This window comes from Colius striatus, chromosome 7 (genome assembly GCF_028858725.1).
Source record: "Colius striatus isolate bColStr4 chromosome 7, bColStr4.1.hap1, whole genome shotgun sequence".
NCBI classification, from domain to species: Eukaryota; Metazoa; Chordata; class Aves; order Coliiformes; family Coliidae; genus Colius; species Colius striatus.
The window spans coordinates 2,679,198-2,692,793 of record NC_084765.1 but is presented as its reverse complement, the minus strand read 5'-3'; the positions used below and the strand labels follow the sequence as shown (position 1 = coordinate 2,692,793).

Here is a 13,596-nt window from a genome sequence, read left to right as displayed (position 1 = left end):
CACACAACGTGTTGGTGCCCAAGCGAAGGACAGTCATCTGCTCACCCATTGTGTGTCCACAGTCTCTAAATGGGTGTTTGTTGCCAGAATGTCCTGGTGCCTGTCACCTCACTGAAGGCTCGGCACAAATGAATCTTATTTTTGCTCTCTTTGCCCCGCTCCTTCAGTGAAGACCATGAAGTCAAAGGCTCATTTTGCAACACTCCCAAGCTTCGAGCTCCCTCTGCAGGATTTTGCAAGGAATCGTCTTGCCTCAAGAAACCTCAAAATTATTTGGTTGGGAACTGGATCACCCATAGCACTTAAATTTCTGAGAAACCTCCACTGAAATCTGAGCTCGTCTAATAAATCATTTCTATTAAGTTTTATTCTGATGTAGGATCTGTTGACCTTGGCAAATTCTTTCTTTGTTAAAGTCCCGTGAACTGCTTTCAAAGGAAATAACTGGAGGAAAGCAAGTTGCTTGGGTATTTTCATCCGTGAATGTGTCAAAGTAGAGTTAATGAGTCAGATTCAGACATAATAAAAGGGACCACTAAATCACTAGGCCAGGCATTAGGAATCAGTTTAAAAGCATTTAAGCCATGATTTATATCTTAATTAAACCATGATTCCTGTGTTTTAGTTCCGTGTTTGTTACTAATTTAGACACCTTTAGAATTACACTGATGTATGGAATCACTTTGACACCTCCTTGTACCTCAGTGCTGAATCTGGCCACTAAGTTCTTATGAACCTATTAAGTTCGCAGTTGCTGTTGCTTTCAATTGCATGTCAAGAGACAAAGAATAAAGGTATAAATTACACTGACTTAGACTTCCTTCTCATAGATTTGTGTCTGAATTCAGCCAGCTGCCATCACCAGGCACAAGCTATGCACTGTGCAGTTTGGTTCCTCCTGTTTTGTAGAGTCATTTTCCTTGGCAAAATTAAGATGAGATTTTATTTAACTGGATTTTATCCTTCAGATACCTTTGTTACTAGGGCTTACATTTGCTTTCTAAGCTAATCCACACACTGCAAATGTATTTCTCCTTGGCACCACACTACCCTTCTTACAGATGTTTTTTTCCTTCAGTTTCCTTCAGTATATTCAGGGCTGCAGAAACTCTCAACTCAGGCATATATCATCCCAGCTCAAATTCTTAGTGCCAATTCTTGTCATTATTTACTTTCCATTAGACCCTGCAACAGGTTAATTCCCTCCAATTTGCAGCATTTAGGGACTAAACAAAGATCTGTCTTCTAAGCAAGAGAGACTGTGACTTACATGGTCACATGTAAGACTAGCTCTGGAAAACAGACTGAAACAGGATGCTGAAAATCTAGTGGTTTTATCTAAGGAGTGCTTGTGCCTGTGGGAGTTTTAAAACTGTTTTAGGAGTAGGAGCTGTTCCTCATGTTGGAATATGAGATTGGAGAAGGAGATGTAGAAGACGATAACACTTCAGCTCGTGTAGCTGAGACAGCAATCTTTTCATGAAAAGGACCATAGGCCTATTTGTGTGTTGCAACAACAATAAATTAAAAGAAATAATTTAGTAACAGAGTAGCTTGGGGATTTGACAGGCCAGTGTTTACAGAAGGAACAAGGAAATCTCTGAGCTACCTACACACACTGTGAAACTCAATCAATTTTTTCTGAACTTTGAGGACCTGCACAACAATGGGATGAACTTGAACTTTCCCATTTAAGAAAAGTTCACAACCTTTCACCTTGTATTAAAGTTGCCTTTAAAAGGCAGGGACTTAACATTTGCTCTATTTCTTCCCTTTTAAAGGTCAGGAGTTATGTCACAATTAATCTTTGCAAAGAACAAAGACGAGGCTGCCAAGGCCTGTGTTTCCCAGGGAAAGGTGAGGGTCTCCAGAGGGCAGAGGCTGTTTTCCTGGGCCGTTGCCAGGGAAGGATGCTACAGGAGTTGCATCTCTTTGGGAACAGTGCTCTAATGTGGCCTTTCTTGCTCTTTGTTGGATGAGTCCTTTCCTCCTTCTACTGCTCTTTCTCCTTTCATGAAAAACCTCAAAAAGTAACCCTTGTAGCTATAGATACTCACATGAAGTTCAGTAATCCTGTATTAAATGGGAAACTTACAGTTCTCCCAACCTAGGGCTTGGCCAAGGCTGATGCATCAGGCACATGGCCTCCTGCAGCGGCCATGGCAAACTCAGCTCTGACATGTTTCCTATTTGGCATCACAAAACAAGCCCATTAACTTCCATGGGCTTGTTGAGCACTAAAACTAGAACAGCGTGGCCCTCAGAACCAGTGAAGTGATTGTCCTACTGTACTGAGCACTGGTGAGGCCACACCTCGAGTGCTGTGTTCAGTGTTGGGCCCCTCACTTCAAAAAGACACTGAAGGGCTGGAGCATGTCCAGAGATGGGCAACTAAGCTGGATAATGGTCTGGAGCATAAATCTGGTGAGGAATGGATTAAGGCCCTGGGGGTGTTCAGCCTGGAGGAAGCACTCCCTGCAACTCCCTTGCAGGCGGTTGGGGCCAAAGTAACAAGTGACAGGACAAGAGGAAACGGACTCCAGTTACCCAAGGGGAGGTCGAGGTTGGAGCTGAGGCAGAACTGTTTCCCTGAGAGGGGTGTCAGCCCCTGTGCCAGGCTGCCCAGGGAGCTGGGGCAGTGCCCAGCCCTGGAGGGACCCCAAAGCCGTGGAGCTGAGGTGCCATGGGTTAGTGGTGGGCTTGGCAGGGTGAGGTGAGGGGTTGGACTCGATGATCTTAGAGTTCTTTTCCAACCGAAACGACTCTTTGACCGGGCTACGCGGCGGCCACGTCAGTGCCCAGCGCTAACGGCGCTGCCTGTGCGGCCGCCATCTTACGGCGGGGGGAGGAACCGCGTCCGGCGCTGCCGTCACGTGACTTCCGTGCAAGGCCGGCGCGCGGGCAGAGGGTCAGGGCCGCCGGGGCCGCACCGGGCTGGGCTGGGCTGGGTTGGGTTGTCTTTCGTATCGCTTCATTTCGTTTCACCGCGGTCCTCCCCGTGCTCTTTGCCGTCCCGGGAAGTCGCTTGGTGAAAACAGGAACGCGGTCTGCCCCCAGAGGGTGGCGAGGAGACGGGCCTCCGGCAGCCTTTCCGCGCAGCCTGCGCCTCGCCCCGGGCTTGGTGGTGTAGGCCTCGGCGCCATGGATCCGTTTTTAACTCTGCTGCATTCTTTCTCCTTGAGCTTGTCGGACGCAGAGCTTACATCCATGAAGTTTCTCTGCCGGGACAAAATTGGGAAAAGGAAGCTTGAATCTGTCAAAAGCGGAGCGGAACTTTTCAACATCCTTATCGAGCAGCAGCAGATCACAAGGGACAAGGTGTCGTTTCTTGAAAGCATGCTCGAGAACATTAAAAGAGAAGATCTGGTCGCACGGCTGAAGCAGTTCGTAGAGGAAGGAGAAGTTACTTCTCCCGATGATCAGCCAGATCCGCGTGAAAAACGTAGGTTATTTCCACCCCACCCCCAAAACAATCCCAGTAAGTCTGTACATACTCTGTAGCAGTGGGTTCGCTTAGAGCCCACTGCTGAGGCTGCTTTTGCTGCCAACTACCGTAAGGAACTGTGTTGTACTCTGGAAACGTACTGTGAGGGCACCATATGCTGCAAACAGCTTTCTGATGCGGAAGTTTTTTTCTTTTTTAAATCGGATGATCACTTGGAAGTCACATTATAAACTGGGTATATCCTGTTGCTTTTCAAAGCATGGTATGACTTTCAGTGTGTGTGATGCAGCAAGAGTAGTAGCATTTTGCTAAAAAAAAACCCGAGCTTTTAAACATTGTCATGTGTTACTTAGTAAATCCATCACTGACTTAATCTCTTTCTGTTGCTTCAGGACTTCTGAAGGCAGCTATTGGAGTGATATGTGATAATGTTGCGAGAAACTGGAAAACGCTAATGCGGGAACTTGACTTTCCTGAAGTGAAATTGGAGAGAGTGATGGCTGCCAATCCATTCAACTTGCGTGAACAGTTTTTTCAGTCACTTCAGGAGTGGCAGAAATCGAAGGGAAAAGATGCTAAGGCGACTGACTTAATAAAAGCTCTTAGGCGCTGTAATATGAATTTGGTGGCAGACAAAGTGGAACAGAAGCTCTTACTACTGGACACTGAAACCAGGTGAAATCAATATAAAAACACTTCCAGGCCCTACAGCTACAGTTTTTAAAAGTATAAGTGCCTTCTCTTCTGAACCAAAAATCAAGAAACATTATTCTGCCATTATTTTATGTGCCTTAATAGATTGACTTGTGGTCAGATGAAGTTAAACATAAAACCAGATTTCTCTCAGGTAATGCTTTGTAGTTCAGTGCTTCCTTTAAGAGATTTTAACTTTTAGACCTAAACTCCATTTTATAGACATTCTGACACTTTGTTCTACCACTCACCTGAGAACAAGATTTGCTTTACTGCAGATACTTTCAGATACACCTGGTCTGGAGATACATCCATGAGACACTTCTGAGGCTACTGTAATTTAAAATTTCACAGGGAGGTAGAATGTTTTCATGTTTTTCTTGCCTATTACAATTGTAACGTGAAAACGGGAAGGAGTAGACCTCTTAGCTATGTACTGCTTTTTCTTTTGGAGTAGCATAAATAATACTTCTTATAATTTGTTTATACATTTACTCTCCATAAAAGCATACTAATGTCACTAACCTTAGGCCCTTAGACTGCTGTGCAATAGGGCTAGTAACTACTGTGGTGGCTTTTTCTTGTCAGAAAACGTTACCAGATTGAAAATGAACTAGTTGAAATCAAGTATTTCTATTAAGTGTCTTCATCATCCTGAAGGAAGTGGTCTCCTAAATCTGTCAAAGAAATTGTGTGTGTGTCTCAGATGTTTACAACAGCCTCTTTGTACTGCTGTGAATGTTTTAAGATTCTTCAATAGGAGTCCTTTCACAACCTGTATCCCAGAGTCTGGTCATGTCTGCTGGAAGTTGCAGCTCACCTCAGAATTAAGCTGCAGTTATCTGTGCACTTGGTAAAACAAAAGTATGTACTGTAGCAAAGCCCTAGAAAACAAATTGGTTTCTTTTTAGTGGAGGGGTGTGAAAACCTCCTGAGAGTTAAGTACATAGTACAGACTTTTCTCAAGTGATACACTGTGAAGATCACTTGTCTTTCACCACTGTTTGTTCTCGTCTAAGGTCACTTGAGATCCAGTGGCTCCTTCCACTCCTCTGCAATTTTTTAGTCCAGTCCTGTTCCTTGACATTTTTTGAAAGTGGTTGTAAGCAACTCACAGAGGAAGGAGGATTTATGAAAGAGAACGGATTCAGTTTTCAGCTTTAATTTGGAACAGACTTCAAAAAATTGCCTTCATGCCAAACCTAAGGCTGGAAAAATTGCACAAGCTTCAAGACATGCAGGGCTATAGAGGCCTCTGGGGACCATCCCCTGTGTGTTGGGGGTAGAAAGTCCTCTGAAAACCTAACTGCTTGAACGAGTAGGATTCTTTATTATTGCAAACATCCTTTTAACTACATGAATAGATACTTGAAGAGGAGAGGCTTTTTTTCACTACCATACTTGTGTGACTTCTAGCCCCTTGCAAGTTGTTTTTACGTGGTGCCATCACTGTGAAGGCTGCGTGTCAGCGTATAATATACCACTACTCTGCATAAATCTTGGGACACTGATAATTCTCAAGGTTTTGTTGCAGTTGGTGCCTTTAGTTTAGATGATGACACTTCAATGCCTGATTTTAGTTAAGGGAAACTGCTGTAATGTGAACTTAACTTGTCATTAAGGTTTTTTCCTTCAATGATTCTCACGGGTATTTTTCTAATCATAGTGTATTACATATCAGTGATTGTATCCAAGTAGAGGAGCAACGGGTAGGACAGAAGCTCCCATGTGTCTGCTTTTGGGGCAGATACAGTTGCTCCAACACTTCTCAGTATTGATTGTCAATTCCAGACTTCCAGGAGGAGATACAGTGCTGTGCTTCAGCTAAATCGCCTAACACAAATGTGTTGGAGGTTTCTGTTTAAATAGATACAGTCTTTGTGCTGCAAGGTTTAAAGAAAATGATTGCTTTGGACTTTTTTCCTTCATGCCTCTAAACAAGCCATGTGAGCAGAGTGGAGTAGAAGTGACGTTACCAAGATGAGTTATGGTTGTGGTGAGACAGCTCTGCAACAGTTCCAAGTTCAATCTGTCTGGTAATGTGTTTTTCTTAACCACTTCTAATAAGTCTTCTGGTTCACAGGAGACAGATTTATCTGGAATACTAAAAGAAGCATACTGCTTACTGCATGTGACCAGTGTATTTTTAGAATCAGCAGGAATAACTTGTAGCCAAGTGCTCATCAGCTACAAGAAATATTCTCCCTTAGAAGAGAAAAAACCCTCTTCCTTCTTTAAGGCTTTGTACATAGTGGATGTTTTACTGAGTATGAAAGCAATGACCTAGCCTGCTTCAATCTGTGCAGTACCTCAGGGCCAATTAAAACTGGCTTTATTAGAGATTAAGAAGTTGATTATGTGAGAACAAACTCAAGTGAAGCAAAGGGAACAAGAGGGGTCAGGGAGAAGGGTGCAATTTGTAATGAAATTTGTCATTCAAATGAACTGTGTATTTTTATAACTTGAATTAATGTTTTGTATAATTTTGTACACATTTCATTAAAAAATACTTCCTTAAAAGCTTAATGGAACTGTTTTTTTTTCTATTATGGGATTGCTGTCTATGCTGAGATCTCTAATTGGGAGAATATAAATGTAAAGGACACTTAAAGCAAGAAGTGGTGCAAAACAAGTGTTATGTTACCAACTCCTCCTTGAAACACTGGAAAGAAACACTGGAAAGAAGACAAACAGCTTTGTCATTGAATTTCTCAGAAGTGTTAGAAGGACTACAGTTTACCTAATGGGAGTAGCATTTGAATGCTGTCACTCAGGGAAGTGTAACAAAAAATTCTCTGCCAGCCCTCAGGCGTCAGTACATGGGAGATAGGCCTTCTGTGAGTGCCTCACAATTGTTTCCTTATTTTTCCTCTGCTAGTCATGCTGTGGTAAGGAGGTTGTATTTGTCTTATAATTAATTAAAAACATAGCTTATAGCTTGCTGCAAGCCTGTTGAAGATTTAGAGGATGTGTTCAGAAGTTAAACGGATAGAGGCTTGGGTTTTCTGTGAGGTACATGCTGGCACCCAAGTATTAGCATGCATTTAAATCTCTGAACATGTGAGACAAGTAACCTGTTCACCCATTTTATCAAATTGTCTGTTACCTGCCCATGAGGATTTACTGAAACCTTTTCCTTTTGGTCTTTTGAGAATCTTGTTTCCTTACAGCCTCGAAAAAACACATCAAAACATGTTGAGAATAAAAAGTGTCATCTCAGGGAAATTCTCAGTTCTGGAGAACTGCTTTTCCATGTTGTTCCACAGTCCCTCTCTGTGCTTGCCATTTCCTCTGACTTTTGAAGGTACCAATTACATCTTGCATATCAAATTGGGTTTTATTTAAAAGACATTATTTTCATTAATGAGTTAAAAGAAGTTTTTGAGACTTTAAATTAAAATTCTTTCTGTACAAATTGGTTGTGACTATTTCAACTGCAGTTTTTCCTTTTTCCCCATTCCCCCCACACAGACAGCTGTATTTCCTCCAGCCTTTGTTTCAGTCCTAAAATAATTGGCTGCTTTCAGAAATCTAATTGCTTCATTTATTTGTCTGATGCAAAAAGTAACACATGCTGTATCTCTGAGCTCTCTGGCACTCAGCGTGTTCTTAATTCAGGCTTTTTGGTTGGAGTAGTTTTCAATTTCTTTCTAATCACCGTCCTTGTTTCTTTCACAGTTACCAAAAAGTGGTTTGTTCTGTTCTTCCCATTCCCTGCATGGATCATCTGTGTCTTTTAAAATGTGTTCCAGCAGGGACAGTATTTTCCTAAGTTGTTTTCCCTTTTTGATTTATTACTTCTTTTCTCTGCCAGTGACTTTTATTGCAAAGATGCACTTAGAGAATTCTAGAAATTAGTTCACTGGATCAGCTGCACACCATAAAAATAGGAATTGTCGGGGTGAGGTGAGGGGTAGGAGAAGAAGCTTTGAGTAAAAGTTCAAGAACTTTTGAAGAACCTGTCTTGGCCTTTGTAAAAAAATCTTGGTAGCTGAGGATTACTTAACATTAAGAGGGTGTGTTGCAATGGGTTCTGGGAATTGTAGGTTGAGATGAGGAAGCACAGCTTTACTCAGCTGCCGGGAAAATGCAGGTTACTGCAGGCTCCTGCATGGGAATGTCCGTGGAATAAACTTAACACTCTTAACAATGAAATAGGTATCCGTTTCATCCACAGAGCTATTTCTGTTGCTGTTTCATTCCTGAGAGCATTGCACGTGCATTTCTTAGAAGAGATTGAAAATAAAACAACACAGGTTTGTTCTTATAAAACTTGATGGAATGTACATTAGTAAAAGAAGTTGGTAATATTGGTTGTGTTTCAATTTAGCAATTGCTGTGATTCCATCAAGGTTGGAAGTTGAAAACTTTTTCATTGTTTCCCAGATATGCTGTCTGCACTGTTCTTGTGTGAATGGTTATTTAGCTTTCCTTCCTCCCAGCATGCTGGGTTTAGTTTGTCAAAGAAAAGGGTGATGCTGTGTTTCTGGCAGGACACTACTTCAGACAGCTTTTAAAGTAACCAGCTAGTGTAGCAAAGTTAAGGGGTTTGTATTCTGTAAGACTCTGAAGGGGTTGGTATATAAAAAAACAACATCTCTAAAAGAGGTTATGAGGATTACAATACAATGTAGTAGGTTCCTTTGCTCAGGAAAGTAGCTTAATGTCAGCTTTGTATGTCTAAAGCATTTTCATTTATTTCATAGTTCTCAAGGCTTCAGACCAGGCTCTGGTGTTGGGTGAAGATTGGACCGTTGTCATCAGAGATGTAAAAGCCATCCAGATGGGATTTTCTGTGGTAGGCATTTTATTTACAGGTGAGCCTGGCTTCACAGAACTTTTATGCAAAGCAATTATCTCACAATTAAAAAAAGTACCATTTTCATAACGTTTTCTTTCCCATTTCTTAATTCTCTTATTCCTCTTGATCACAGCAGGACTATTAACTTCAGAAAATGACTTTCGGGATTTAATAAGTGAACACATCTTATTGTGGTCTAACTTTTAAAAGGGTTTTAACAATTATTCTGCAATCACACACACTACCTGTGGCAAACATTTGTCTAAAGAGATGTCTAAAGCCTGCGCTTCTGTCCAAAGGTGATTCTTTTTGTATGCAAAGCTGGTGTCGTATTTTATGTACAGTGAGCATATATACCATGAGAAAGGTCTGCTTTAAAAATTTATCTACAAAACTTTTCTTGTCATCCATGTCACTATGTGAACAATGGAGCTGAATGCTTTTTTCCCCACCAGTGGTCTGACTGCCTGGGAGGTGCTTCCCGTTGCTGCCAGGCATCTTGCTAAATTCTATAGACAAAGTTGCAGAGAACATGAGAATTAAAAGGGTGCAGCACCTGGCAGGTCTGGGCCTATGGCTTCTGGGATTCACATTTTCTATTAGTTTTTCTTTATGTTATGCTCAGTGTGAGCAGAATTTAGTCACAGCTTCCTGGCTGTGAAGTCCCTAATGTGGGAAAGTCTGGCTAGCCTGAATTACCCCCAAAGCCATAATTCCCATGGCAACCGCCGTGCAGTACACGAGGCATGCAGCTGCAGCACGCTACCTTCACCCAACTGAATTATGTTTGGAAGCTGTTACTGTGAGATTTGCTGCAGTCTCTGGCCAGTGACCATGTCAAAACTCCAAGCTCTGAGTGGAGGCACCTAAAATGAAATTTCTTGACTGGACTCTATGGGTTCCAGTGCTTCATTGGGATGGGGTGTGAGAGAGAGCACAGGGCTCAACATTTTCCTACCTACCAGTTTAGCACGTGGTGCTTCCAGTTCAGTATCCAGCTTGAACAGTAAAGTTACAACTTGTGTGTCTTAACTGCATGCTAATAGATACACTGAGGAATTAAAACTAATTAGAGCCAAAACCAGTAAAGTGTACCTTGCTAGCTAATGGCTACTTGAAGCTCTGTTATATACCACCTAAACGTATTCACTGTGGATCTGCTCATATGATTTCTGTAAAACATATTCTATTTTACTAAAATACAGCACTTTGATGCTAAAGAACTTCATGGCTCCATATGGTACCTGTGATTCTTTAAATGTCAAATTCCACATCTGGCCTGTGAATTTTAAGGGATATTAAATGTTACGGTGTATCTTGGATTGACTGTATTTATAAAGCTCTTCATGCAGTATTATTTCCTTTCCTTTCCTGGAACTTCATAGTTACCAGCACTCCAGCCCTGACTCACTTCAAACCTTTATTCATGTGACTGAATGAGTAAGAATTTAAACCTCGTAGTTTTATCTTAGATGAACATAGTAAAACAGTAACACAAGTAAGTACCTTAATGTGAGCAAGAAGCACCCATAAACTGTGGACTTTGATTGTATGAGTAATCCTGTGAGCTGGACCCTCATTTTCCACCCCACATTCAGTACACAAATAAAATACTGGGGAAGGAAGATGTCCAGGCTGCTTCGGTGCTTAGCTAAGACCCCAAAGAGTCCTTAAGTTCCTCATCGTGCATAACTGATGCTTGTCCTGCCTACAGCCTCTATGGTAACATAAAAGCTGCTGGAGCATGGCACAGGATACTCTAGTTATGATTTTCTCCATAGGATTATCTCCTCTTTTCTCCTCAATTTGCTTGAAGGTTGTAAGAATCCTCATCAGAGTGAGAGATCTTCAAAGACAGAGATTCCTGATTCTGCAATTGTCATTTCCACTGGATAAGCTGCTGAGTAGCGCGAAAGAACAAAATCGTTTTTCCACTTGAAAGTCAAACAGATATTTCACCTGTCTTTACTTCTGTGAATTAAGGTTTGCAGAGGTGTCTAGACCAACAGTCTTGAAGTAGGTACCGTCACAAAAGCAGCTGGAGCACGTAACCACTGTTAAGATCAATCAACACCTTTGGAAATCCTGAGTTTGCTTTCATTCATAACGTAATGCTGTTGTTTGTGCATTTCCTAGGTCAGTATTTGTGCTGTTTCATAGAGTATTATTGTTAAGGATACTTGCTTTTAGGTTGACTTGGATTTTTGATGGGTGAGGGCTTTAATAATCCATGATTCAAATAGGGTTGTGCCATGTCTTCTGCCAGAAGAGAGAGGCCTCACCAGCAGAGTCTGATGTCTGTTGCTCAGATCTGACTTGTGGGAAACTCGGTTTGTTTCACAAGGTCTAAGAAGTTCCCACAGGCTAATTCAGAGGAATTAGAGTAAGAATTATGGAGAAATTAGATCACAGCTTCTTTTATTTAAACAGTACCTGAAGTACCCCACAGGCTTGTCCCATTTTCTCCTGCAAAAAGGTTTCATCCCTTATCTCCCTTCCACAAGCTCATCCTCCCACCATCATTAAATGTTGAATAATTACACAAGCCTGAGGGAGGACAAAGACTGTTTTTCCTAGTGGTTTGAAGAGGACTTTGACATTTCTTAAATCATCTCTAGTTAGTCAGTCTGTTCCAGTGGTTTTTAATGTATTCAAATCGGATACAAGGACGTCAGTGAGGGAAAAAATGGGTGTGGATGGAATTGCACAGTACCTGTAGGCAGGTCAGGGAATATCCTGTTTTTGAAACGTTATCATGTCAAACGTTAGAGCAGCAGTGGCAGCTTCCTGTTTTTTTTCTCCATGCAAAGGCTGTAATGGGGAGGAGCTGCTGGCTGAAGAATGCTGCCACCTTCTTTTCGTCACTTATTTTGATACTACAAAGGTGGCAGTATTGGAGACAGACAAAGTCTCTAATCGTGCAACCACAGGGTCCTATGAGCTGAAAACCTCTTCCTTTGTAACTCATACACCTTGCTAAGAGCTAACTGGTGTCCATACACAAGCTTTCCTGCAGCATTTTGGCTGCAAACTGAGACAGGTAGGAGATGCTGTCTCTGTGGGCACTTACAATTAGGAGTCAAGAACCTTCCCCATTGCTACTACTGGACATCCTGACCTTTCTGCAGCATGTATGATGAAACAACCCAATCCAGCAAAAGCACTGGATTTGGTTCCTAAAGCTTGTAATCGTCACTGTAGATTTTGGCTGGTGTAAAATTTGATGATTCTGTTGACATTAAAATCTGGTACTGCAGCCCTTATTTTCCTTGTATCACTTCCACTCAATAGTCCCCATGTTAGATGAATAGCCATGGACACATAGCAGGTAAATGCTGAATATTTATGCAAGGAACATTACTGTTTGTACACAGCTTAAAGATATCTTGGAATCAAACCATGTTATTTTGGTGAAAGGAAACTCTACAGATTATTGTGGGAGAGAAAGCGTTGGACCTGAAAATTATGTGCCTCCCAAATCCTGATATGCTTCTGTATGTGTATATACACATCTGCATACACACACACCATTAAGTAAAGCTATTTGGTGCAATCTGGAAGACAAGACTTTCCTGACAGGGCTGTTTTTCAGTACTGCTTCTCAAACTTCTGTCCATCACTTATAAACTGCATACAATCTCTGTAAAGAAATATATCCCTGTGGCAATCTCCAGGAGCAGCCCTAGTTTTGCTAGAAAAAACTGTGTTGTATTTCTGGCACAGCACTAAATATTAAGCACAAATTCAGAACAAAAGTGATTTGAAGCCATTGTTTTAATCTCATAGATTTAAATGCAAGAGTTGGCTCAATTCCTAGTATGTGCTAGAGCTGTCATCACTTACTATAATTTTCAATACTTTCCCTTAATCTAATAATTTTGGTCAATACAAAACTGTGATGCTGACATGAACCCTCTGTTCTCTCCTCTGTTACTTCTACTCTTGCAGGCAGCAGCTGTATAAACCAAAGTAATGTTTTAACAGGCACAGTGCAGTTTAGAAATGACACACCTGATCAAAGTGAACGGAACAATCCTTCCTCTCCTTCTGCGTGTGCTTGCATCATGCCTCTAAATTATTATGGCAGAAGATAGGTGAGTCCCTGCCCCTTCAGTCTTTGGCTTCCCAGGTAAAAAGTAGAAAGAAAAGGTTATTGCCAAAATTCCTCGATGGTTTTTGTGGCAAGTGCAACTGTTCACTAGATCAAAACTGCCAAATTAATCTCACCTTGGCTAGACTTAATATTTCACATTCATCTATGAAGAAGTGTTAATGATTCCTGGAAGTTTTAGGCATCATTTGAAATAGTTTAGGGGACAAAGGGAAGCTATAAATTTGTTTGGATTTGCGAGAGGATTTGGCCTGTATCTGGAGTATTGACTGATTGATTGTATGTGACACGAGAAGAAAAGGTGACCAATATTCCTGCAGCTCTTTACACAAAAGCTTAAGTGCATTGTGGCAGATTTAGTTACAGGCCTAAGCTAAAACCTGTTTGTGAGTCAATATTTATGTTGACTCTTTTAAAAATGTGAATTACAATGCAAAGAGATGACATGGTCAAAGTGTCTTTAATACAAACTGTGTTCAGGAAAAGAAGGAATTTAACTTTGAAATAAATAATTTGCCTTGCTCATTACATCACTGATAACAACAT

General features: G+C 41.4%; 1 protein-coding gene across 1 annotated transcript; it reads left to right on the top strand.

Annotated features, from left to right (window-relative positions):
• Positions 1–2,892: 2,892 nt before the first annotated feature.
• Positions 2,893–6,664, top strand: FADD (Fas associated via death domain). The gene is made up of 2 exons (XM_010206190.2): positions 2,893–3,442; positions 3,838–6,664. The coding sequence occupies exons 1-2, from the start codon at positions 3,142–3,144 to the stop codon at positions 4,122–4,124; spliced, it is 588 nt and encodes a 195-aa protein (XP_010204492.1). The 5' UTR covers positions 2,893–3,141; the 3' UTR covers positions 4,125–6,664.
• Positions 6,665–13,596: the final 6,932 nt, after the last annotated feature.